At 45.0% G+C, this 27,193-nt stretch overlaps 1 protein-coding gene across 4 annotated transcripts; it reads left to right on the plus strand.

Annotated features, from left to right (window-relative positions):
* The first annotated feature begins 580 nt into the window (after positions 1–580).
* On the plus strand, positions 581–27,193 carry ELL2 (elongation factor for RNA polymerase II 2). 4 transcript variants are annotated; one of them, XM_063320837.1, is made up of 10 exons: positions 581–719; positions 6,665–6,786; positions 10,291–10,454; positions 13,148–13,407; positions 16,083–16,207; positions 16,347–16,434; positions 18,197–18,767; positions 20,686–20,755; positions 22,514–22,685; positions 23,866–27,193. In XM_063320837.1, exons 1-10 carry the CDS (start codon positions 630–632, stop codon positions 24,010–24,012), a joined length of 1,809 nt encoding a protein of 602 aa, XP_063176907.1. In that variant the 5' UTR covers positions 581–629; the 3' UTR covers positions 24,013–27,193. The 4 variants fall into 4 exon arrangements, with proteins under 4 accessions (XP_063176907.1, XP_063176908.1, XP_063176909.1 ...); XM_063320838.1 differs by having other exon boundaries at positions 18,197–18,761; XM_063320839.1 differs by lacking the exon at positions 22,514–22,685.

Below are 27,193 nucleotides of genomic sequence, written 5' to 3' on the forward strand. Positions count from 1 at the left end.
CAGTTTCCCACAGAAACGCTCCATTATCCCTGATTCACGCAAGAAAGCTGCTTCAACAATTCTGTATAAAAAGCAGCAATTAGCGACAGCGCTGCAGGAGGTGAAGCCGGCGGCCGACGTGAGGTACCAAAGCCCCCCGTGACAAGGCGGGTGCGTCCGGACCGCGGTGGGCAGCCCGTTTCCCGGTATATGCACGTAACGCCTGATCATTTTGTGCAGGCCCGGGGCCGCCGTTGCCGGTCCTCCACCTCAGGCCCCGGGAACGGGGGTCCGTGTCTAGGGCCTGGGCGGGGGAGCCTGGGGGAGCCTGGGGGAGCCTGGGGGAGCCTGGGGGAGCCTGGGGGAGCCGGCGGGGGTGCAGCCGGCGGGGGGGGGGGGGGGGGGGTGCAGCCGGCGGGGCGTGTCATTCCCCACCCCCGGCTCGGCACCCTCATCGCCCCCAATTTCCCCTCACACACCCTCACAGGTGCCCGCCGCCGGCGCCGCCCTTGAGGAGCGGCGCGGCCCCGCCCTGCCGTGACGTGGCGCAGGCCCCGCCCCGCCGGCCAATGGGCAGGCCGCGGCTGCACGAGACGGGCGGCGGCGGGACTGTCGTACTGGCAGACGGCCGGTGCTGTGGCCAGAGAGAGATGGCGGAGCTGCGGGGCAGGAAGCGGTGCGGGAAGCGGTGCGGCATCTGCGGCATGTCCGACATGTCCGACATGTCCGGCTGCGAGGAGGTGCGGCAGGTCACCGCGTTGCGCGTCAAGATGTCCGAGACCGCCCTGCGGGCGCTGGAGAGCTACCAGCGCTGTCAAGTGAGGGGCGAGGGGTGCGGGCGGTGGGCACCGGGGCGGTGGCGGTGTGGGGAGCTTGTCACCTTGTTTTCGGTGCGGGCACCCCCGCCGCTCACCGTCCCCGTCTCCCATGGGGTCCCCCCCCGCCGTGGAGGTGTGCAGGTGCGGCGGGCATCCCCCGGGAACCCGCCGGGCAGGACCGGGCTCCCCCAGTCGCGGTCCACCCGGCCGGCGAGGGGACGGGCGGGCGGGCGGGCAGCGGCCGGTGGCGAGTTGGCGGCTGTCGCACGTTTCGTGCGCCGTGACACTTCGCAAACTTCCAGCAGCTCATCGGCATTCCTCCTAGGCTGAAATTAATGAGTTTGTCATTAGGCGTTGTTAGGGCCAGCGCCGGCTGTGCCGCCCCGGCGGGGGAACAGCCCGGGCGGCGGCGGCGGCGGCGGTGGGTGGTGGGGGGGAGCGGGTCGGGCGGCAGGAGCCGGACAGCGCGTCCCGAAGTGACTCGGGTGCTTGGTGTTTGCAGTTACAGCTCCGCTCCGTGGTGCCGGGATCCCTACGGCTAATTAGAGTCATTAGCTCGGGGCGAAGGAGGTGCTCTCGAGGGAGGATGCGGGTGGGATGCCGGCGGGATGCTGGGGTGGGATGCCAGCGGGATACTGGTGAGATGCCGGTGGGACACGCGTCTCGGGTGGGAGCGCATCCCTGGCGACGGGAGCCCTCACGCCTCGTCTGGGGCATCCGGCGCTGTCTTCGGGAGCGGAGACCCCCAAGGGGTGGTGGTGCGATAGGTGATGTTGTGGTTTGGAGTCAGGCACTTCTACGTGTTCATGCATGTGGCGAGTTGGAAATTGTGCTGACTGTAGTAAAAATGCTTTCTTTACTGCAGGTAGATGCATCTTGGAAGAGGTTTAATTATTTCTGATTTATGAAACGACTCGGGTAAATTATTTACCTGTGGTTTTTTCCACACTAGGATCAATTCCCAAGTTAATGTAAATTTGCATGAAAAATGAGTAATGCATGCCTAATCATCAGGGTATTGCAGACTGAGTGAAGAGCTATTTGTGGTCATCATGTTCAAGAAAACAATTGAAATTCTTTCCCTGTTTTGCTGTTTCTTCATCTCCCGAACTGTAAATGAGACTCCAACTCTTCCTGCAGGTCTGCTTTCCATTATGTGGTCCTGCTGGAGTTTGGATGTGCCATTTGAGCAGTGGCGAGTGGAAGAATAAGGGAACATAAAAACTTCAGGCTCTGTTGTTCCAGCCTCTGGAATTTCTGGGTTTAAAAAGGATCATCTTTTAAACTATTCAACCAAATCACACATTTCTAACTTTCACACTGGCAGAAAAACCTCCTGTGGCACTGTTCAGGAAGTGATCCTCAGACTTATCTCATTGCAGATGCTTTTTGGTTTGTTTCACTAATGTTTGACAAGAACATCAGCATCAGGGGGAGGGACGAGGGAGTGAGAAGAAACTGTCCCTTTCTGTTTTCTCTACTTTAAATAGGTCCGGTTGTGACCTGCTGGCTCACACGTCTGTCAGTGCTGCAGGAGGACAGGACTCATGGTGTGTAGCTGGTGGTACCTTCCTTTTCTCTAGGGTGGTACCTTCTCCTTTTCTCTTAATGCTCAGCCACTTTCCTGACCCATTTCAGTTCTGACTATGCAACTGAAAAATTTGCAATGAAAGCACAAAATCAGTGTGGCCAAGAACTGGGGAAGGTGGTAAAGGTAATGCGAGGAAGGTAACCTACAGCTCTGCTGCTGCTCTGTGCTGGAGATCTTATCTGTGTAACACAAGTAATATCTCAGAAAGGGTGTAGAGCTCAGAAATCAGGATAACCCTCTGGTGACGTACTTATCCCATCACCTGTAGAACCTAGGTAGCATGTAATCAGGCTCTGTATGCTTAATTGCTTACTGTTCCAATTTAAGCAGTCTGCATAAAGAATGAAGCACTTGCTCCTTCTTGTCACCTCTGCTAGGGATTTTCCTTGGTGGCAAGGGTGCTGTGTAAAGCTCTTGGGCATCTGCATTTCAAGTCCCCTGTGCAGTCCTGATTTGTGAGGGGTGCGAGGGAGTAGAGCTGTCCTCTCCAGCTGTAGCAGCTGCCTTGCGAGGAGAGACCATGGAGGCTGGGGCTCTCCACTGGGGAGTGAAGGATCGGGGCTACGGGTTGGGGAATTGTAAGTGATGTGATGGTGGAGCTGGTTCTGCTTGTGTCTCGCAGTACTGGAGCGAGGGGCAGCTGGTAGAACCAGCAGATTGTGTCTGTTCAGCTGTTGGATGGTGGACTTCTGCACTTTGCTGCCATAGGAGGCCAGGGGCAGGCAGTATCGGGGGCTTTGGACAGGGACTAGACTAATTCCTGGACAGCAAGTGTGCAAACGGATGCACAACAGGGCTAATGAGGGTTACACCCTCTAATACTCCTAATAAGGGTGGGTGGTGGGGAAGTTCAAGGAGAATGGGCATGGGAAAGTGGTGGGTCTCCTGGTCTCCCCCAGAGAGCCACTTCTCCAAAAGTATATGCTCTTTGCTGTGAGAAAAGAAATGCAGGAAAACTGTGTTTTCCTGGGGGAGCAGAGGGAAGGGGGGGGTTGGAGAGGTGCTTCCTGCATCTGTGCTGCATCCCAAGGTCCACATGGTGGCTCTGCAGAGCAGTCGGCTCCTCGGGCGCGGTGGGTGGCAGAAGGTTTGGCTGGAGGACCAAGGTCCCCTGTCCCGCTCCCTGCTGCAGCAGCCTGCCCCTCCACCAGCCAGCGGGCAGGTGAGACCTTTCTGCTTTTCTGCTAAGTTCAGATTTTTGTAATGCTCTTTCCTCACACTGAAGCAGAGGAGGGTAGCTGCTTAATGCCAGCATGGTTTCTTCAGCTCAAAAGCAGCTTGTGTCAAATTCTGTGGGCCATTCCAAGAAGGTGATGGCTGCTGCGTGGTCCTACACAATCATTGCATCTCCCGTCTGGCTTTTAATTGCCTTCATATGTTAATTTCTGTGTGGAGCGTTAAACTTCATTTTTGAAAACCTCAGACAAGGGTTAGGATTTATAACCCTACACCAGACTTCGCACATGTAACCCATTGCATTCTTAAAAAGAGTTGCAAAAAAGAGATTAAGCAGATAGGTACATTAGTAATCTCAAACTTGTCTCAGTTCTAAAACTTTCTGGCTTTAAGTTGGAAGATTTGTGGAGCAGGCAAATTTGTAGTAAACGGTTTCAGGGCTTAAGGTGGTACATGTTGTTGTCTGATGCATAACTTGAGATAGTGCATCAGCCTCTGATCATGGAAAAACAAGCATAGTCATTTTTAAAGACCCCACCATCAATCTGTGTGGGAACTCCAGCTCTCCGGCGGTATTATTTCTGCCTGAGCCCTGCTGTGGGATTTCCCAGTGTCGGGTGATGCTCACTGGGGACATTGAGCACTGGTGAGGCTGGGCTTAGCTGGACGCTCCTGCTGCTGGCCTCTGCCTGCTCCAGCGCTCGCAGGACAAGCAGGATCAGCTCATCAGCAAGCCCAGTGTGGAGAGTCTTCTGCTGGATGAGCAAGGCGGATTTTATTGCGAAAGGGCAAGACAAGTGCAAGTGGAGGAGGAACCTCTAGATGTAGGGAGAAGAGGACAGGAATTGGATCTAACTCACCTTTCTAGTGATACCGAGTCCTGAATGTTCCTGAACGGCAGCTAAATTTTAAGTCCATAAATACTTGCTTTTGCTGGAATAAAGTCTGTATTCACTAGGATTTCATTTTTTGGTGCAACTTGTTTAGCATAAGTGTTTGCAGTGGGTTGGCAAACTCCCCGTGCACAAAGCCCAGCAAAGTGAGCTCGTCAGCATAGCTGCCCCGTGGTTTTGTGTCCAGTGGCATAATTTCAGGATTCAGTAAAGCTGAGCAAAGTCAGCATTGCTGCTAAAACAGGATATTCTTATCAGGGGGCTCCTGCTGGCGCTGGTGGTGTTGCTGTTTGGGCTGTGTCGAGGAGCATATCTGACCAGAAGCCAGCTCATGACAGAGAAAAGTAACTTCCAGCCAGCAAGCTCCTTGATTTTCTTTCCTTCTTTCCCCCCTCCCCCCAACACTTGCAAGGCCTCATGGGCTGCGGTGTCAGCACAGAAGCAGTGCAGGACACTTCCATCCTCGTAGGTCAGGAATGGGCTGTGCTTGGTGCTGCGAAATTATAGAGACAAGGCGCAGGTGGCTTTTGTTATTTTTGGCCATATTGCATATTTCCCTTGGCAGATAGGGAGCTGAAGAAGCAAGGGTTGTTTAGGGGGGCTCAGAGGCTCTTTTGGAGGTAGTTTGATTGTACTGGATCTCTTTTCGTCTTGGAGACAGGTGCTGACTGACGCAGTTGGCTTGGGTTAAGAGTGTAAGAGCAGAAGAGAGGTGCCGTCTGTGAGGACAGCCGTCTGTCCCCGCTGCTGGGAGCAGCACGAGAGCTGCTGTGCTGGGAGGTTTGGTTTGCAGCCAGGCAACTGCTCCTGGTGCGTGTGTGGGGCTCTGGGCAAAGAGCAGGTCATCTGTGACAGTGGGAAGCATTGTCCTAACGAGCAAAGCCATCGTTATCAAGACCTTTTGAGTGGGTAGGCAGGTTGCCTGTGTTAATTGCGTAATTCCAGCTGACACACGGAACTCAAGTAGGTGTAACAACAGCGTCATTGAATAGCCTTTTTGGAAACAAAGCCGATCCCAACCCATAAGTGATGGGGACGGCAGGCCAAGGACTTGGCAGGGGGAAAGCCTGACGGTTTGGATTCACACATTTCAGTGGCGCTTGGGGCAGAGAAGGAGTTGACACTCCTTTCCGTGCAGCAAATACCCTTGTACAACCCTCAGCATTTTCTTGTACTCCCCGTGGTGCCCCGGTGTCCCTGCTGAGCACGGTAACGCGTCCGCTGCTGGGCTCTGGGTGCCGAGCGGAGGAAGCCCTGGCTGGGGTCTGCTCTTATGTTAGAGAGCCAACGAGGATGATATGTCAGAGCAAGAGAGGCTAATGATAGATCCAGATTTCAATTACCAAGAGGAAGGGATTAAAGTCAAGGGTCTGAGTTGTTCTAGTGGATATTCTCTATTACTAAATTCATTAGATGGCAAGAAATTGCAAGCCGGTTTGAGGATGTAGAATTTAAAATGACATTACGAGTAGGCTGCAGAGGGTCAACAGCGCTCAACACTCGTCCTGAAGTGCTCCGGCCCTGGCTAGTGGTGACACTGGGGCCAGGTCATGGCACAGCGTGGCGCTCCATGTGCATGCGAAAGGGTCTGCAGCTGTGGGGTCTGCCGGGAAAACTCCCCCTGCAGAGGGGTGAAAGGCAGGAACAGGGTGCCCCCGTGGGCCACAAAACACGCTTCTGTTGGTGCCCTCGTCTGCCTGGCTTCCCCCAGGTCACACAGCCGCTTGATCGGCGCTTGCTGGAGTTTGTCTGAGTTTGTTTTAAGTCTTGACTCTTTTTTTTGTGTCACTTAAAAGTAGAAGCTTAATTTAGTTTGAGAAGACTTAGAAGTGATCTCTGCATCCTTTTGTTTCCAACCACCCTGCAGTAAGAAAACGTTACCATTTTATCCTAAAGTATCAAATTTCCAAAGCGCAAAAATTATCAGACTTAATGATTTCTACAGGTCTATTGTTCCACTTCTGTTTTCTGTATCCTGTGCCAAAACCTGCCTGTTACCACTGCCTGTTACCACTGTGGCAGACGCGCAGCCACCACTGCTTTCAGGGGCAGAATTGTGCCAAAGCAGCCTTTTTAGTGACGTGACTGAAGTCAAATCAAAGCTTTCACAGTATAGTTCCCCATTTAAAATTATGGTCCTAGTTAATCACAACCAAAGGAGTGCAGATTGAAGTTTTTACTTAAACTTTTTTTTTTTTTCCTTTTAGCTTATTGAAATTCCCAAAGTTGATCTACCAAAGGAAGTGCGTAAATTTGACTTCCACATGTCAAATGTTGGCAAAGATAATCCTCAGGGAAGCTTTGACTGTGTCCAGCAAACAAATTCAAGGTAAGTTTTACTTAACGTTTTCTTTCATGGCAAATTTTAAGTAGATTCTGTGGCTTTGAACATATAGCAAAAACCTTTAAAAGAAGCGTGCTCCTAGCGATGAGCTGCAGTAGAACATTAATTTCTAGCAATAGCCTGATTCCTTGCTAACTATAAATACTTGCATTTACATAGAATTCTTTTTTGGTTTTGCTCTTAAAAAAGTAACCTTTTGAGTACTTTCTCACCTCTTAGTACTATTTTTAAAAGCATTTGGAGTTCAGCATTGTCCAAGCTAGACCAGATCCATTCTATAACCATATGTAAATATGATTATGGCTGGCGGCATGCTGGCCCTGACAGATAGTTGTCTTATTTTAAGAACCACATAAAATGGTCACCTTATCCATAATTGCATGACCATGGTGTTTCAGAACCCAAATGTAATACAGCAGCACCCTGTCCTGGTCCTTTGAGTCAAAGTGAACAGTGTTAACGTCTACCGAAAAGGCAAAAACATACTACGCTTTTACATCAAGTTTGCTTCAGTTTCTAGAATGTTACTTTCAGCGTAGTTTTGATGTACTCCAGTGGTGTTGAATAACTGTTTGTCCCATTTGATTAACTGGGACATCGCAGGCAGAGTTTGTGTATTGATCTGGGAAGCTTATAACAAACAGGGACACCGAGACGTCTCCAAAAGGCGCTGCTCAGGTTCTGAGTCACTGGAGAGCTTCTGCCCTCAATTTCAAAACAGAGATTTGTCTAGATAGCAGGTTTTGGGAGCAATCAGAAAATGAGGTGATATAATAGCTGTCTGCCTAACAGGAGATCTCTCGGCATCCTCATCCTCCTCTCTCTCCCCTTGTATTAGGTCTCTTCTACTACAGTACAGCCTTTCAGTGAACTCACTTAACTTATGGGATTGGCGAAAAGCCAAATGGCTTAGTGGCAGATCTGGGGGAGCCTGGGGCAGCGTGGTGTTTTTTTTGCATTTTTTTTGGGATTAAACTGTGTCTGAAAGGGGTTGGACAGCTGATGAGGCTGGCACAAAGCAAGGTGAGAGGTCCTGGCTTGCCTCTCCCGAGCATCTCTGAGGGCACCTCCTTCTTTGGGAAGGAGAACCATCAGTTCAATTAAACTGTATTTTTTTTAAGTAAGATTAAGTGTAAGCTGCTCTAGCTCTGAATAATTCTGATTAGCACGCCTAGGTAGTTTTGATGTGGTTTTACTAATCTACTTCAAACTGTAATTCAGACTGGCTTTTGCGAGGTCCTGCGTAGCCAGCTCTCAGTTTGTGCAAAGCGCCTGCAAAGTTAATAAAAAGCTGTGTAGTGTTACATGCAGGGTTGCTTAAAAAAAAAAAAAAAAAAAAAAAAAAAAAACACAGAAGGGACCCCAGCAGGGTATCTAGTCCAATTTTGTGCTCAGGGCAGGTCTAGCTTCAAAACTGGCTCAGATTTTGAAAATGCCCAGCCTGAGGAGGAGTATTACGCAGCGTCTCAGTCAGTGCTCGGCTGCTTCTGTGCCTGAAAAGCACATAAAGGCAAGGAAATGGGCAACAGGTAAAAGCTGAGCTTTAGATGTGAAGGCTCTTTTTTTCCTGTTGTAAAAGCGCTGATTTTGGAGCAAGGAATCAATACGTGGCTTTAGGCTATGGAGAAAATTGTAGCAGTATTATCTGAAGTATTGTCCAGTGGCTTGGTCCAGCTTTGCAACTGTCAGAAACGTGGTACATCAAGACACGAGATTCTTGACACTTCTTGGAGCCTTGATGGGGAGTTTTAGGGTGATTAAAGTATTTCGTGTTGGCTAAAGGTGGTGTCGTTCCTCTGGTCAGTGATAGTCAGGCCGGTTTAAGCGAAGCCGGTGTTAGTCAGCTGAGGTGCTCTCCTGTCTGGGCACCGTGTGCTGCAGGAGCTGCTTTGGACCGACCATGGCAGGCCGGGCTCCTCCAGAAACGCCTCCTGAAGCCCTGTGTCCGCCCTGATGCTGTGGAGGAGACCTCGCCATCCATCCTTCCCTTCGTGCAGGATTGCTCAAAGTGCCTCCGCTCGGACGTGAATCCTCAGAGAAGCCGGCGGGCAAGGAGAGGGGTGGACATTTTGAAAGCAAGATGAGGGGACACTGGCTTACCCTGTGGAATCATAGAATAGTTTTGGTTGGAAGACACCTTTAAGATCATAAAGTCCAACCATTAACCCAGCACTGCCAAGTTACCACTAAGCCATGTCCCTCAGCACCATGTCTATACCCTTCTCTTAAATACCTCTGGGGATGGCAACTCCACCACTGCCCTGGGCAGCCTGTTCCAATCCTTGACAACCCTTTCCGTGAAGACATTTTCCCTAATGTCCATCTAAACCTCCCCTGGCACAACTTGAGGCCGTTTCCTCTTGTCCCATCACCTGTTCCTTGGGAGAAGAGCCCGACCCCCCCTGGCTACCCCCTCCTTTCAGGGAGCTGTAGAGAGCGAGAAGGTCTCCCCTCAGCCTCCTCTTCTCCAGGCTGAACACCCCCAGCTCCCTCAGCCGCTCCTCACAGGACTTGTGCTCCAGACCCCTCACCAGCTCTGTTGCCCTTCTCTGGACTCGCTCCAGCCCCTCAGTGTCTTTTTTTGTGGTGAGGGGCCCAAAACCGGACACAGTATTTGAGGTGTTTCCCTCCCTCAGCCTCGCAGGGCCTGGGGCCACCATGCACCACCTGGGTGGAGGAGAGGAGACTTGTGCTGAACTCGGAGCTGGGCAGACGGCGGAAAGCCTCTGTGGCAGCAGCTGCCTGCCATTAGGGTGCCAGTGTAACTGCCCGAGTTGTCCCTCTAATTGTCATTTAAAAGCACCACATAGGAGCCCCTCTGCTGTGAGGACAGGCTGAGAGAGCTGGGGGGGTTCAGCCTGGAGAAGAGAAGGCTCCGGGGAGACCTTCCAGCCCCTTCCAGTCCCTAAAGGGGCTCCAGGAAAGCTGGGGAAGGACTCTGGAGCAGGGAGGGGAGCCATGGGACAAGAAGGAGCAGGTTTAAACTGGAAGAGGGGAGATTTAGGTGAGATCTGAGGAAGAAGTTCTTGGCTGTGAGGGTGGTGAGCCCCTGGCCCAGGTTGCCCGGAGAAGCTGTGGCTGCCCCATCCCTGGAGGGGTTCAAGGCCAGGTTGGCCGGGGCTTGGGGCAACCTGGGCTGGTGGGAGGTGTCCCTGCCCAGGGCAGGGGGTGCCACTGGGTGGCCTTTATGGGCCCTTTCAACTCTAACCTTTATATGATTACAGCAGTTATTAGTACAACCACCAACACTGCCCTGAGCCTGCCTCTCAAACAACAGTTATGTGAAGAAATGGAATTACACTGACAGGTAAAACTGATACAATTTGGATGTTTAGAGACAATTTGAAATATATTTATGCCGTAGCCAGCTGTCAGAACTGGAAAACATTTTTCTTCACCTGTTAAGACAGGTTGTAGAGTTCCTGACACAACCATACTTCTAAACTTGAACTAGTGCTTGGGCTCAACCTTTTTTCAATGTTTTTATAGTTTTGGAGCCTCGCAACTGGCTTCCCCGGGATCTCTACAGAGTAAAATTACAGTACGTGCAAAAAGCCATTCCTGTGTGGCCACCCGACAGCGCGTGACCCAGGCAGAAGAGGAGTCACGCAATCAAAGTGCAAATGTTATTAAACCTGGTGGACAATTTGTAGGTATGGTTGTATTTCATTTTCTGCTAGATGTCTGTAAATTTTCAAACTCAGTAATTGGTCTTTTAGCATATTCTTGGGAAAGGTGGTGTGTTCAGAGATGCCGGTGTAGGTAGGTAGTTTACTCTCACGCTAGATTTGCAGTCTCATGTTGCTGCATACAGTGTTTAGCCTTTTTTTCCCCTAGAATGGCTGCCAGTCCATCCTTGTTCCCATATTGCTTGACTGGTTCAGATTTTGGCCATTGAGGTGAGAGGTTTTACTACCCCATGCACTTAAATTCTCTGATTTGGTAGGTAATGTTTTGGTTTTGTAGGAGCACTTTTGAGTACCTAAATACTGTGCTAAGCCATTAACCTTAGCCTGTAATCTAAAAAACTGAACAGTGAGGAAGTCTCATATACAAAGTCATAAGCTTAATATGAGAAACTTTGTTTTTCACACTTGCTAACGCTGCTTAAATTTTATTTATGTCTTGGTCATTAATAAGCAACTGTGACTGCATGGCCATGGTTTTTGATTTTTTGATTGTTGGGGTTTTTTTAGAAGAAAGTTAAAGTAAGGTAATGTTGGCATCTTCCCATGGATTTCATCACTTTCCACAAAACACAAAACGTTTAGGTGGAGTCATTCATTATTAAACTGTTCTGAGTACCGCTTGCCCAAGGAGCCCGGTGCCAGCTGCAGATAGAGGCAAGGCGAGCATCTGCCTTACAGGCCCTGTGCTGGGCCAGGTACATCCATCTTCACGAGGTGAAACGGGCTCTCCCGTGGCTTGGCTGCAGTCCTCCTCCAGCATGGACATCCCTGACAGTGGTGGTGCAACGCTTGCTCTGCCGCAACTTACTGCAGAGTGTTTTAAGGCAGCATTGTCACAGCTTTTTGGAGATACAAAACTACCTCTGTGTGTCCTTAACACTAGGGGAGCTGGGCACGGCTTAATGGAGTTGTAACTGCTTCCCCCAGTTGTCTAAACTGCTCTTTAATGGCAGCGTGGGAGGAGCCACTTTCATCTCTTTCTGAACTTCTCATTGGGGAAGTTCTGTTTTACACGTGAATGATTTGTGTGATTCTTGTTAGTTGTTTAAATAGAATTTAAGTGAATATTTAAGACTAAATAAATGAGGTCTGAAGAACAATTACAGTGGTTGGGATACTCTTGTTTTTCAGACTGGCATTGACAAAGCTCAGGTAGGGCAGGTCTACTTGCTGGTAGGGCACGGGAGTGACTTTGCGACATGCTTCATGCAGCACTAATTAGGAAGTGGGTTTGTTAATCATGTTAATGGTTGTTTATTTTTTCAGGTTTTTTTGTTTGTTTGTTTGTTTGTTAAGTGATTCAGAGACATGACTTCAGGAGGTATTTGCTGCTTACACTATCCACTGTGTCAGGGGTTTGTGTATCTGCATGGAATTTAGCTTGTCAAAACGTTTGTAACGCATTCAGTAAACAACTGGCAAGTTCATACTGTTCCAAAAGTGTAACCACATGTGTTTGTGCGACTGGGTTTGTTCTTCAAAACCAGAAGAGCAAAGTCCAGAGAACACGCAGGGTGGAAAGGTTATAAAGGTTTGGCCTCCACTGCAAAATGGAAACAAATTTTTGCTCTTCCAGTCTCTGTGTGTCTGATACAAGACAGCGAGCTCCAGATTTTCTCGCCAGTTCTTATTAAGTCTCCCTCATGCACAAAACACGAGTTGCTGGTTTCAGAAAAATGGCCAGGTTGTGCCACATCCTCTGTTGGATTGCAAACAATGTTTACTGCAATGATTTTCTGCAATATACTGGTAAATCCTTCTTTTTCTGTCTGATAGCAAGTGCTGTCTCAAAACACAGAGTAGAGAAGTTTGGGTCTTTTCCTGGAAAACTGAGATTCAGGTTGGGGGGTGTTATTTTTAAATTCTGGATGCATCGCTTGCAAACACTTGCATTGTTCCTCCAGTTTAGAAACACTTATTTTTGCAGAGTTTGATCCAAAATGCTATGCAGGCCATGGTTCAAAACTTCTCTGGCCTTGGTCCAAAGAACTGTAAATTTTTGGTGTATTATTTCTGACAAACCTGGGCTTTTTTCATAAGAGGGCAACATTTCAGCTTAAAGTGTGGTGTAAATTATGGTAACTCAGGTTAGCAACCTGGTCTAGGGGGAGGTGTTCCCTGCCCAGGGCAGGGGGTCGGAACGAGATGATCTTGAAGGTCCCTTCCAACTCAAACCATTCTATAAAGTGATTAACACCAAGGGTTGGTAGTTTCTTTAAGCAGTGATGTAATCAGTTGTGTAGACTTGGTATCCCTAGGCATTAATGGGGAGTCTTTTAGCTATATGGAAGACCTTTGCATCACGCTTCAGAGTACTCTTCTAAAAAAATGCTTCATTTTGGGTATTCAGTGCCTGAGCTTATTCACTGGAAAAATAATAAAAGCACCATTTGTATAAGTAATTGGTAAAGTCTTCCTACTGGTATCACTCATTTACCAGCTTTTAGAAATACTGAATATTTCTTTTTGCTCAATATATCTTGTATATTCTTATAGATCTTGAAATGCTAATTAAATACAGATTTTAGAGTTTATTTGGCTTAGTAAATTCTTTCAAATCAACTTTCTTGTCTTCTCCCAAGCGCCCATATCACTCTTTTTTTTTTTTTTTTTTTTTGGTTTATTTTGTTTTTTTTGTTTTTTAACCCTTCCTTTAGGTAAAAGAGTACCGGTCAGAAGAGCACCACAAAGCATTCCAGATGCTGTGCCTGAGAGGAAGAGAACGACACCCATGAACCCTGCAGACGTAACACAGGAGACTCACACACAAAATTCTGTTTCTCTGCGACCGTACAGGGATAGGGTGATTCACTTACTGGCACTGAGAAGTTACAAGAAACTAGAGTTACTTGCTCGCTTGCAGAGAGATGGTATCGATCAAAAGGACAAGAAATCGCTTGGACCTATCCTTCAGCAGGTGAGATCATGGGGTTTGTGCCAACATTTCTTTTCCTCCTGCTAATCTTTCAGTCATGATTTTGAGGTGTGTTACTCCTGTATTTAAGTGAGAAATGTACGTAATTCTCCTTCTTTAAGTTTTTCAATCAACTTTATACAGATGCCCCAAACTGCAAGTCAATAGGAGGAAAGGAAACAAAAGATTGTGGGGGGCTGTTTTTGTTTTTCTAAAATGGCAGGCAATAATTAACTATTTCTAGCTTTGTTGCTCCTAATGTCTTACTTTATCCTCTCTCTTTTACTTGGATGACTTAACTGCTTAATTGAGAGAGGCTAACCATGCATTCTCAATGATTGCATGAAATCGTTTGTCATAATCCTTAATATTTCTTGTGAGGAGTTTATGAGGAGAGAAACTTGGTAATCGCATAGATTAGCATTTCATGTGAACATAGTTGGTGGCCTGTAAATGGTACTTGGCTTCTCCTGGGATTGGTTAGAATTGCGATCCAGGGAAGGGTGTTACAGACAAATCATAAATGAAAAAGGTGATGGTCCGATTTTGAGTGTAGTGTTTCCTTGCTGGCACGTGGATTGTGTCTGTATCTTACTTGAAACCTTTTTTTTTTTCAGTACCTTTTCCAGTGCTTGTTTGAGTAAGTTCCATGATGGATATGACATTTCCTAATCATATCCGTCAAAATTGTTGGTAAGCCTATAATGTTAGGTGAAACTTTTAAGCTGTGTGTTCAAGAGCATCACATTAATTTTCTATTAAAACAGTTCAAAAAAGGCTTCTTAACGTAGCATAAGATGCAGTGTTACATACTCCCCATACCCCATAGACTGTGGCTGAATTATGCATGCATTAATATGTAAAGTAGGAGTATTTCCTATTTATCTACGAAAAGAGTGTTTTGGAACCTATTAAAATGAGTAAAATTCAACATTTATACAGCTTTTGTTGATCCTACACCGAATTTTAAAAACTCGTTCCTTGAATATGTTAAGTGTTGCTGCTTTGTTTGCCCAGTGCATTGGTAGTTTTTTTCACCCCAAAGGCATACACAGTTTAGCAAGAGCCATGTTCTTACATACAAATTGAAGTAGTCTATTTATACTTCAAGCTGATTACAAAATTCCAAAAGTTCAGCTGCCTAGCAGATAAAAGGTGCAAAATTTTTCTCCTGTCTCCCATTACAATTATCAACGTTTAAGGAGACTTTCTTGGAGTCTGTTTCCAGCACGTGGTGTGAACTCCCTCAGGGTACTGGTTTGCATTCAGACATGGTCACTTTAGCAGCACTACACCTTGAAAAGCCTTGCTTGCGTTTTTCTTAGCTCCATAGTGATGGTTTTTTGTACAAATCTAAAATCAGCAGCCTGAACTTGCTAAGGTCTAATATGCACACATTTGCTTTTCTTGGAATACAGCTTTTAATTCTGTTTTTAACAAGTGAATTACTGTTTCTGGGTTATCTTTGTTACTTTTAATTTTTTTCAAGCTTTGGACAGACAGACATGCACACAGAGACGAATTAGCAGTATTTATCTATCATGTTTTGGAGGAAAAAATAGGCAATACTGCAAAAAGCGGTGGTGACTTGTTGATGAGTTATTCGGCATTTTGTGTCAGGGAAACTGAGGTTTTCTCTGGAGCTATGAACTGGTGTCGGGTGATGAAGTCTAAACCAGCACTTTATCTGTCAATGGTCTCAAGCTTATACTAGTTAATTTTAACTTTTAGAATATACTTTGTGTTTTTCTTAAAGAAGGTATAAACCCGTTTTACTTCCAAAGGTATACCGCAAGGCATACACCCGACCTTCTCATGGCAACGGTTTGCTGTAATGAACCCTCTGTCTGCAAAATGAAGAGTGCATCTGGGCCTGTGCAGCTCTCCTTAACCATTTTAGCACTAAGTCTTGGTTTCAAAATATAACTTACTAGATATGAGTACAGTTAATATTTTCCCAATCGGTGGAACTTTGATATGGCTTAAAACTAATGGGATAGATGAATAATTCGTCTTTGTACTAAAAGAAGAGTTTTGTGCCCATAAGGTTATCGCGTATGACTGTTCAGTGGAAAGCTACAGAAAGCTATAGCAATTCTGTTTGTCAAGACAAATGGCGATATACCGCGGTCCTTGATGTGATGATGGAAAAACATGCATTTGTCTGTGCTTTGCCATCACAGTATAGCAGTCTAAAGCAAAAGAACAGCAAGTGTCCTCCTGAAGTTGAACAAATCTGAGTTTGTGTGTGGGGGTGGTGTTCTTCAGTTCTTAAAAAAGAAAAATAATTTTAAAACCCAAAAAAACAAGGCCTCTCAATGTATCGTATGCATTGAAGATTTAAACTTTTGGCATAATTTGCCTTGATTCCCAATGCTGTGTTAAAGGCGAGAAACCAGATACATGGTGTAGAGAGAGGTTTCCACAGAGTACGTTTCATACTTGCTTGCAGCAGTTTGGGATTGTCTTATGCCAATTTCTACATCCCAGATTGACCACATTTTTTAAAATTGGTGCTTGTTACATGAGAGCTGCTTCCATCTTCACATCTAAAAATCCTGGAAAATTGGTGTGTGATTCTGTTTGCAGCTTTGATTTAGCTTTGCAGTACCAATCTTATTTCTGTAGTTTGCATTTAGGTATAATGAACATCTGTTTTCTTAACTGTCTGCCTGTAGGTAGCCAGACTGAATCCAGAGGATAATTCTTACACTCTGAAGAGTTATATATTTAAAGAAATTCAGAAAGACTGGCCTGGATACGATGAAACAGAAAGACAGTCATTGGAGCTAATACTTTCTGGGTAAGTTCAGTCTCTAGGGGAAGGAAAATAGCCATTTAAAAAACTCTTTCTGAGAAGTTAATGTCTGTCTTCGCTATAAATGAAAGAACTACATAGACATTTTTGCCTTGTAACCTGGAATGTTGGGTCATTCTTACAGAAAATTTAGGACATCTCAGAATGCCACCAGCAGAAGCCACGTGCAAGCTCCTGAAACTTCTAATAAAGGTTCTTCATCAGATTCTCGGGTATGTTGTATATATTTTTTTTTTTTAGTGCTATTTACAGTGTATTAAGATTTACCGCATCTTATATTGGTGTAAAAACTGTGATGTGAAGCACTGACAGTTTCTTTAACACATGAGAAACTGAAGCATTTATTTATATTCGGGTGGTTATATTTTTTTTTTAAAGATGGTTGCACTTCCAAGAGTGCAAAAAACTTACCATCATGTAGCTTAAGGGCTGCTATATTTAGTGTTCTGTATTTCAGAATGTTCATTAAAATATTCAGAAAAATAAACAATTCTTACCTACTCAGTGTTTTGTAAATACGCCTCGATCTCTGACAGAGACCACCCTTGTTGTGTTTCTACAGCCAACGTGGTGGCCTTAGTGGTAGGTGTCCATCCACAGCACACTGACCTTGCAGAGCCTAGACTCGCCTGCAGAGTTCAAACTTGCCTGCTGAACTCCTTGGTTACCCATTACTGTTACACAACCCTGTACTTTCTGGTTAAATAATTAAAACTGTTTTGTATTGCCATGTAACTTGTTTATCTTGGTGTGTAGGAAGGTCTTCTAAAGACATGTGTGTATTTCTGTTACAGGTTTGCGTGTGTTCTTTGTGATACTGTAGTTGCAATGCATAAAACATGCACAAACATCCTTGTGCTACTGTTTAAGTATAAAGCTTAGGAAAGTCTAGAATAAGGACAAATTGCAGTGGTGATCCACTTGGAGGAATACATTCCCCCCCCCGTAGGCATCATTTAAGCACCCATTTTGATTCAGGGTAGCCCAGGTGTGAAAAGGCGGATCCGAGTCAGCAGGTAGTATGTCTGCCTTCCCCATCCTGTGCAGACTTCAAATGCGTATGTCCTGTGTTTGTGTCAATACAAGAGGGCCATGCAAACCCTTTTAGAAGCAGCTCGGAAAACTCTGCACAAAAGGCATTACTATAAGGAAAAGTTTGATGCTTTCTGTGACTAAAACTGCTTTTCAATAAATGCCATTTAAATCTGAAGAACACGAGCGCTTGTGCATGTGCAGCCATAAGCTGGGAACTACGGAAAGTCGTTCACTGCTGAGACGTTTACATTTAAATAGGGGAGGGAGGTCACACATCTGTTTCTCCCTGACTTTCTGCCAGTCCGAAGGGTGAAATGGTGCAGATCCCAGGGACCTGCCTCTGTGCAGACAGAATATGGGTTTATTTCAGCAGGGTGACACGGAGCTGTGCCTGGCTCTGCTGATCCAAGCTGCTGCTTGTACATCAACACGAGCAGCGTACGTTTGCTAGAGCAGGGGATGTGAACCAGCATTTCAGCTGGAACGAAAACTGTGGCAAAACTGGGGGTTTTACTTATCAGCTTTGCACTTCTCACACGCTGATAAGCACGCTGCTGCAGGCTTCTCGGTGCTGCGTTAGTAAATTGCATGGCTGTGTGACAGCAAAAGCTGACTCTTAACCAGTTTGGTATGTCTGAACTGAAATCAGTACCTAAACAATACCAACCTGACATCCTCATTTTGGTGAAGCCTTTGATAAAGCTGCTGCTCCCAAAGCTGTAGATTTGAAGAACAAACTTGCTAAGTCATAAGATTAGAAACTAAGAATGAAATAAACCATGTACTCAGCTGCAGTACTTCCTTGTTTGGCAGCTATTTTTAGATAAGAAAGATGTGTTTTGAACAATTGCCTGTTTGGAAATGTTCCTTTTTCAGAATGGGAGCAAAACTTAATTCTGCTGACTTTCAAATTTATTTTTTTTATTATTATTATTACAGAAACAGCCTTTGAATCCCACTTTTATGTATCCTCTGGTGAGCAAAAAGCAGGGGGTATCTCACCTGACCAGTCGAGCCCAGCCGTCGGTCAGTGGCCGGGTGCCAGCCACCAGGGAGAAAGCTGCCGCAGCCCCTCCGCCTCCCCGCCTCGCCCCTGCCGTTGCTACTTCCGCTCCTCAGCCGCTGCCTCGCACACTCCTTCCCACTTCCAACCCTCCTCAAACTGCCACCTCCAGCTCCGCCAGCACCTCCAAGGGACGGGGGACACAAGACCTGCCAGCGGACAGCTGCAGTCAAAGTGGCAGTAGCATTTACAAGGACCAGCGACAAAAATGTACCTTTGAGACTACTTTGGGAATCCCAGTGCCTGGCGCGGTGCAGGGGGAGCCTCCCAAGACCACACGCAAGAAGGACGCCATGTTGCACCAAAAGCCCGAGAAGGTAAAACAGCATGAGAAGAAGGATGCGAGCACAACGCAGGACACAACGAATGCGAGCAAAGCGGGGAAACGCCTTAGGAAGGAAGAAACTGCCCAGCTGGAAGAACCCTCCTGTTCTGATTCAGGTGAAGGTATTAATATGCTGCTTTTCCTCACTACAATGTGGGTAACTGGTGAAAAGGGACCAGTTAAACCAGGAACTCAAATGGTCTGGTTTTTTCACTTGCTGTGTACTAATTGCCTTGCCATTATCCCTGCTTTATGGTGACGAAGAGTCATATTTTTTTTCTGCTATTGCATTACTTCATAACTGTTAGTTTAAAAAAAAAAAAAAAAAAAAAAACGCAACAAAAAAAACCCACAAAAAACCCCAAAAACAACAAAAAAAAACAACGAAAAAACCCAAAAAACGGAAGCTGGACTTGCTCTGCTGCAACCTTAGCTAAAATTAGGTTAATTTTTAAGAATTCTCACTCTGTAGTACAAAAATCATTAGAACAAAGAAATCTTAAATGGATTGCTGTTGGGCAGAAACTGGTTACAGGGAAGAGCTAGGTACTAGAAAAACACAAAGAATGGATTTTTTTTTTTTTTTGCTTCCTTTCCAGTAAACTGACAGTTTACTGAAACTTAACTTCACTTGTTCCAGCAGCAAGTTTTAAAGTCTGCACGCTGAAAATACAAACCTGTCACATGTACTTATTGCATACTAGTTTACTGAAATACTAGTTTACTGAAATGCGTAGATCAGACATAAACGTATTTCATGGTGTATCAGAAGATTCATCAAACCTGCCTTTTTGTGGAAAGTCAGAAACGACATACCAAATTATGTAGGTTTTATAGAGTTTTGATGGTACGCATTTAAAATAGCATTGAAAAGCACAAAGAACACCCACAGGCTTGAATTTTTGGAAATTAAATGCTCGCAGGGAAACTGTTCACATAAGTTGTATTGTACATACGGTGATTATTAATATTTGCTGTTTGCCTTTTTCTCAAATTTCGTTCCCACTTTTACACTTCTTTTCATACTGCTGCTATACCGTGTAATAATTTTAATATTAAAAGCAAAATAATCCAGTAGAACATCTCATGATAGCTCTTTCCTCTCCTCATGATTTGAAGGTCACATAGCTTACCAGTTGGCAAGAATGATTGAGATTTAGCAGAAACACTGTGTTTAAACAGTGGCAGTGTAAGATAATGATGAATATAAAGGATTGTGTGGTTTTTAAGCTTGCCACAAAACCCCAAATGAAAAGCAGAGAGAGATTACCAAGATACTGAGCGTTCCTTCTTGTTTGAGCTAGCTTTTCCTTACGGCAGCTATTTTTCTCATTTATCAAAAAGATAGGGTGCTCCTGAAGTACTCCTTTAAAAAGAGGGATTAGGGCTTAAGTGTACTGTGCTTTCATAATGCCATTTAAAAGAGCAAAAGAGCAATTTACAAGTGCAAATAACTTTCAAACCCAGTATTGCCACGTTAATGAGGAGCAAGTCTTTGTTGCAGGTTATTGACGCCTGAATGCCAGCAACCCATATACAATGCTGCTGACTTTCCTGCTTAAAGAGTGCTGAAATTAAATCTAACTTTGGATATCCGTAATTGGCAGGGAAGGAGGGATAAAAACATGGCATGAAAAGAACTTCAGCTTTCTAGTCTATTCGTCACTGGAGCTGGGATATTGTTGTGTGTGTGTATATATATATATCAAGCTATCTTCATTGTGCAGCTGCATAACTTGAATTGCTGTGCAGGTGCCACATCATGTCTGCAAATAAGACAAAGCTGACCTCGGGGTTAATGCTGCGGTAGTGCAGGACCTGTAGAATAAAGTAGCCGTGCCCTCTTTTTAAACCCTGGTGCTGCCTACTGTGGAGAAGGTCATGTGAGCCCTATTACAAACTTACACAGTTTATTCCAAGTAATTTACTGTGAGAATAAAACTCTAAAGGATTTTTTTTTTTCAAGACCATCAGGTTGGTATTGTTTGGCTATATTAAAAATCTTTTAATTGCAAGTGTCAAAATTGTGCTTTTCTGTAGGAGTTAGTGGAGCTTGCGCTGCCTGCAGAGATCCTCTTTCATTAAAAAGTGAAGAACCGGACTACTTCAAGTGAGTAAAATAACGATTAAGTCTCTTGCCACTCATTGAAGCAGTTGAAAAATTACCTATAAAAACTCTCACTTAGCTACAAAATTGAAATTACCAAAATGTAACTTTAGAATGATGACAAGTTCCTTTAAGTCAGCCAGCTGCTGTACTTGAGTACCTGCAAGTTTTAAACTCTGAGATTGTCCCTTAATTATTGTGGGGGGGGAAAGGAAGTGTTAAAAAGAATTTTTAATATACTTTAGAAGCAGACTTAAAACACTTAATTTCATTCTTCTTCAAGAAAACTATAAAAAAAGGAATACGAACATTCTATAACTACCTAAATACACTTTCTTTCTGGATGTCGTCTCCAAACACATAGAGGAACAGGAAGTCATTGGAAGTGGTCAGCATGGATTTACCAAGGGCAAATCATGCCTGAACAATCTGATAGCTTTCCATGATGTTATAACGGGTTGGCTGGATGAGGGGAGAGCCGTAGATGTCATCTACCTTGACCTTAGCAAGGCTTTTGACACTGTCTCCCACAACATCCTCATTAGGAAGCTGAGGAAGTATGGGCTAGATGAGGTGACAGTGAGGTGGATCGAGAGCTGGCTGTGCGACAGAGCTCAGAGGGTTGTGATCAGCGGCACAGAGTCCAGTTGGAGGCCTGTAACGAGTGGTGTCCCTCAGGGGTCAATACTTGGACCAATTTTGTTCAGTATATTCATTAATGACCTGGATGAGGGGACAGAGTGTATCCTCAGCAAGTTTGCTGATGATACCAAACTGGGAGGGGTGGCTGACACTCCGGGGGGCCGTGCTGCCATACAGAGAGACCTGGACAGACTGGAGAGCTGGGCAGAGAAGAACCAAATGAGGTTCAACAAAAGCAAGTGTAGGGTCCTGCACCTGGGAAGGAAGAATGCCAAACACCAGTATATGTTAGGGGCGGACATGCTGGGAAGCAGCTCTGAGGAGAAGGTCCTGGGGGTCCTGGTAGACAGCAAATTATCCATGAGCCAGCAGTGTGCCCTTGTCGCCAAGAAGGCCAATGGCATCCTGGGCTGCATAGGGAAGAGTGTGGCCAGCGGGTCGAAGGAGGTCATTCTCCCCCTCTACTCTGCACTGGTGAGGCCACAACTGGAGTACTGTGTCCAGTTTTGGGCTCCCCAGTTCAAGAGGGACAGGGAACTACTGGAGCGAGTCCAGCGTAGGGCAACCAAGATGATTATGGGACTGGAGCACCTCCCTTATGAGGAAAGGCTGAAAGAGCTGGGACTCTTTAGCCTGGAGAAGAGAAGGTTGAGGGGGGACCTGATTAATGTTTACAAGTACCTAAAGGGTGGGTTTAAGGAGGACGGAGCCAGGCTCTTTTCAATGGTTCCCAGTGACAGGACAAGGGGCAATGGGCACAAGCTGGAACATAGGAAGTTCCGTTCAAATACAGGGAAAAACTTCTTTACGGTGAGGGTGACAGAGCACTGGAACAGGCTGCCCAGGGAGGGTGCGGAGTCCCCTTCTCTGGAGATTTTCAAGACCCGCCTGGCTGCAGCCCTGAGGGATGTGCTTTAGGCAACCCTGCTTTGGCAGGGGAGTGGGACTAGATGATCTCTAGAGGTCCCGTCCAACTCTGAAGATTCCGTGATTCTTGGAGCATGTGTGCTTACGCGTCGCGTAGCTAACCGACTTAAAGCTTGGGTGTCTATGCTCAATATTCACTGTGTGAATATTGACCTTGGTGTGAAATTGCATGTGTGCTTATTTTTCCATTAGAGAATACGTAACTGTAGTCTCGTACGAGCAACGCCAGAGTTACCACAATGACTTCAATGCAGAGTATGACAAATACAGGAAGCTGCGCGCTCACTTACACAGCATCACCAGGAGATTCACAGAGCTTGGTACAAAACTGAAGCTTTTTTGTCCAGGGTCCAAAGAGTGTCAGGTAAAGAAGTACAAAACTGTGAAGACTGTTTCATCTCTCTCTTATCCCTTCCAAAAGTCCGCATTTTCAGCACAGGCAGACTCCTCAGCATATTTATGTATTAAATTATGTTGATGTGGTTTTAAAAGACTTGCCAGGCTCAGTGTCTGAGATGGAGTAACCGGTGGCATAGCTGGGATTACCGGACTGGCTCAGGTTTTGCTGACCGCCTCAGCGTCCTGCGGGGTGAGGGTGTGCTGCCACACCAGTGGGGGAGAAGATGGGGAGCGTCTGGAAACCAGCAGGCATAATCCCAAAGCCTTCGTCACCCTCTGTTTCCCATGATTTTATCCGTTTAACTAAACCTACATCCACAATTTATCTTCCAGGTGGCTGATCCTACCTACGATTTTAACAGAGAAGGGTGTTAAAAAACTGATATTCTGACTTTACAGCCTGGAATTCTGTGATTTGGACATAGAAATTCCACACGTTCAATATCAGAATTCTTTAATTCTGTGCACATGCTGAGCATTTTTGGTTGGCTTTTATTTAGTTTTTGGCCAGATTGCAGATGTATCTGTGAGGAGAAGGAGTATCTTAAAATCCCTGTTACTGGTCAATCAGGCAAAGGGAAACTTGCAGAATTTACCTACGTGCTCAGAGCCTGCCTGGGCTAGCTCTGATTTTTGAAGCCTGACAAAACCCTGCAAAAAGTTGTTCAGCCCTCAAACTCCACTTGTTTGAGCTGTCTGTGAATGCACAGCAGTGTGAGCAACTTCTCAAAGGGCGTCTTCAAACACGTGCTCCTTTTGCTGCCTATTTACAGGTTTAATTGCAGATCTTGGGTGATAGGGGGGCTTGGGGGTTATTTATGCAACGCAGGAGAGTGGTGGCTCATGGATAAGAAAATGTCATGAGTAAAACTGAGTTTATTTTTAGTGTTTTACATAAATTTGCATTTTCTGGTAGTAGTGAAATGTTCTTCATATTGACTTCATGTATTTTTTTCTTGTAGGTCATTCATAAAGAATTAGTAGAAAAATATAAAAAGTTGAAAGAGGTATATGTAACACCAGATTTGTGGGAGGTAGTAATCACTGAGACTGGCTCAGGGCTATTTTTAAGCAAAGAACATGAAATACTAAACTCTGCAGAAATGTTTTCGTGCCCTAATTTTCTTTCTATCTTGTCTTTACAGCCAAACGCAGACTACTATAGAGAGAAGAAGAGATGCGAGTATCTTCACAACAAGCTCGCTCATATTAAGAGATTAATTGGGGAATTTGACCGACAGCGAGCAAACGCAGGTCACCAGTCTTCTGCTTCGACCATGACACATGAATGAACTGAAGCTTATTTATTTAGAATTTAAAAATTGGTTACTCTGTGATTGTAAAAAACAGAATCAAACTTTTGCATTACAGAAGATTCAGTATTATCAAACCTAAGTTAACTACTTCTGTTACTGTTGATGTTTCTTATATGCATATTTGAAGCTGCTTCTTCTGGTCCCTTCTTTTCTTCAGGACTTATGTTTGTCCATTGAAATAATTTTATCAGTAGATGCTGGGGACCCGGTACCTCTACTGTGAAGTTGTGCATATTTTAAGACAATATTGTAGCAAATCGAAATGCTTTTGGATAAACGTAAGTCTGTTTTCTGACTTTTCTTGTTGATGCAAACTCTTTGCCTTCAATGGTAGAAGGTTTAGAAATTTGCACAAAACTTAAGAAAAAAAACATCACATTGTTTTGGAGGGTTAGAGAGGCAAGTGTATGTGCTGTATACAGCCCGTTTTGTTACAACAGAAACTCACCCCTGCAACTTAAACCTCCCATTGCAGTGGTTGCCTTAAGGTGTTTGCTTGTGTATATTCAGTGTGGTTAAATTATTAACTGCACTGCTTCCCGCTTCGCTGAAGCAGTGGGAAGCACGACGTGGCCTACCAGTGTCTGGGAGTGTGCGCTTGTACCGTGTGTGTGTGTGGGAATGTGTGGATGTGAACATTCGTGATGGGGAAAAAATAATGAAAAAAAAGCTGCTGCTCTCAGTAGACCGAATGCTCAGGTTACAACAACTGACAAGTGTTGCTGTAGGTTTTTCCTATAACAATTGCTACTTCTATTGTGGAAGATGAGAGCATTTCCATTTCAATTGTTTGTCAGCTTTAATAATATTGGGGAAATTGATACTTTACAAAAACGAAACAGATATATAGTTTTGGGGCAAGATTATAAAAACAAACATGCTTATATACTGCTATAAAGTATTTTTTGAAGAGAGATATGCGAAGAAGCTATCACCTACATGAAATACATATTTAAAGATTTTTGTCCTGCGTGCCAGGAATATAACAAAGAACAGATGTATTTGACTATGAAATACCGTGATCATCAAACAGCACAAACTTTCATTTCATGCATTTCTTTTGTTTTATTTTGATGTAAACCATTGCTTTATCATGTGAAAACACAGGTTATTTGATCAAAAGTGAGCAAAATCTTTGTCTGTCTTCCTGTGTTTGTCTTTTCAAAACGTTGCCAATTGAAAAGGGAAGCATTATGTTTGCAAACCTGATTTGGGAATTTTTGCCAAAATTTTGCTAGCATTGCTAATAGACTTTATCTCCAGCATCAGAAAAAAAAAAAATATTGTGTATCACTATAAACCAGAAAAAGCTGGATTGCCAGAAAACATGCATTCAGGTAAATTCTAGCAATTGAATTTTTGCCTTAAACTGAAGGATTCAAAGCCGTTACGTACATGGAGATGAAACAGCAAGCAAGGTGCATCCCTTTCAGCTGCATGACAGCGATATTTCTGTTAATGACTTGAGACCAAGTTGACTTTGGGTCCCTTGAAAACAGTGGTTTTCAGCTTCACATTTCAAATGGTGAAATGGAGAGTCCTTGCTTCCTGTAAAGAGCTGCATTCCTCTGGGTTTTAGCGACACAATTCAGTCCTGAGCATGCAGGTGTATCAATGCCTGGGTAGAAATGCCAGGGCTGTGGAATTCCCTGTAGTTCTGGTGCCGCTGGAACAAAGTGGTTAGGTTAGCTGTGAACATAGAAGCAAAGAGGCTTTTCACGCTAAGATTATGTGAATTTCCTGATGTTGGGACCCATTTCAGCAGTTTATCTAGTCTGTGTGCCTGGATTTAACTGCTGTTGTGGGGCACTGTTGCGATTGTAGTGCTATCACTGTAACGGAGACCTGGTGCAATTAATTGATCCCCCCCCGCCCTTGGCCATTGTCCTGTATTCGCAGGTGTCCTCCGGTTTACAGGCTGCGTGCGTGTTGCAGCTGGAGCTTAGTGCTTCTTCGTGCTTCTTCGGAGGTGCAGCACCGCGTGTCGTTGTCAGCCCTGACGAGCTGCTGTAAAGGCCTTAATTGAAGGTTTTGTCTATTTGCATTGAGCGTTTCTGAAGCCCGGCAGGTACACCCCACAGCCTGCGTATTGCAAAATACTGCTGTAAACCTACTTGTTTCTCTGGGGCTGATATTCCTGTTCAGCAAATGCTGAGAGCCCATTGAAGTGAGGCCTCTGACTGTTTTGGTTTTTTGGGTTTTATTGCCTTTCCTGTAAAACTGGCCAGCCTGCTCAGTGGAAAAAAAAAAAAAAAAAAATGTTGCACGTGACAGCGCTTTGGCTGGGGTTACACTAGTAGAGATCCAGAGCAAATGATTGATGTAGAGAAGGGGCAACTGTACAAGTCTCCTTCGCGGAAACTCTGAATCTCACTACAGTTTATAAAAAAAAAAAAAAAACACGTGCTCAAAAGGGAGGCAATAGCCCTTTCCAGTTGGCTGAAAAAAGCGTAGGTTAGAAGGATTGGTTTCCAGTTTTTCCGGGATTTGAGGGAGAAAAACTGCCTAAAGTAAATTTTTACTATTTTTCTTCTTTTAAACTGTGGATATACTCTAAACTGTCTCTTGAAGCAGCTGACTTGTCTGCTGTTAATTCTTCAGGTCACCTTGTCCGTTATCAAAAGTAATAATAAAAAAAAAAGTAGTACTCAAATCTTTTGGAAGTGTTTTGTAGAACATGTAGACAAGTCTTGGAAGCAAGGTACTTCAACAGGTTTTAAACAGAAGTGGGGTTAAGCTGTTGGTATTGTAACTCTTTTATTTGTTAGCCTTTTTAAAATGGTAATGTTATAACGAGTCTTTCTCGATATGTGAATGTTGTTTTCTGCAAAGACCTGTGGCTACTTTGAAGTATGGTTCTTTTCATGTATTTACTGTCATTTGTTTCTGTACCTGATGGGGGAGAGATGTGTCCAGCAATTTGGGGAAGGGTATGAAATTGATTAAGGGACGACAATATTTGTGAACGTGAAGGCTTAAAACAGGGCTGTGAATCCCCCTTTCTGACTGTGAGAGTGTTTTACTACTCTTTCAACTGTTTCTACACAAACTGTGTGAAGACTCCGTATGTGGAGCATCCTGGGGCGTTTTGTTAACCACCACTTGAGCCATTGTTGCCCCTCAGGTCTGCATCAATTTAAGTTCAATAAAATGTTAA

Source organism: Chroicocephalus ridibundus, chromosome Z (assembly GCF_963924245.1).
Source record: "Chroicocephalus ridibundus chromosome Z, bChrRid1.1, whole genome shotgun sequence".
Classification (NCBI taxonomy): Eukaryota; Metazoa; Chordata; class Aves; order Charadriiformes; family Laridae; genus Chroicocephalus; species Chroicocephalus ridibundus.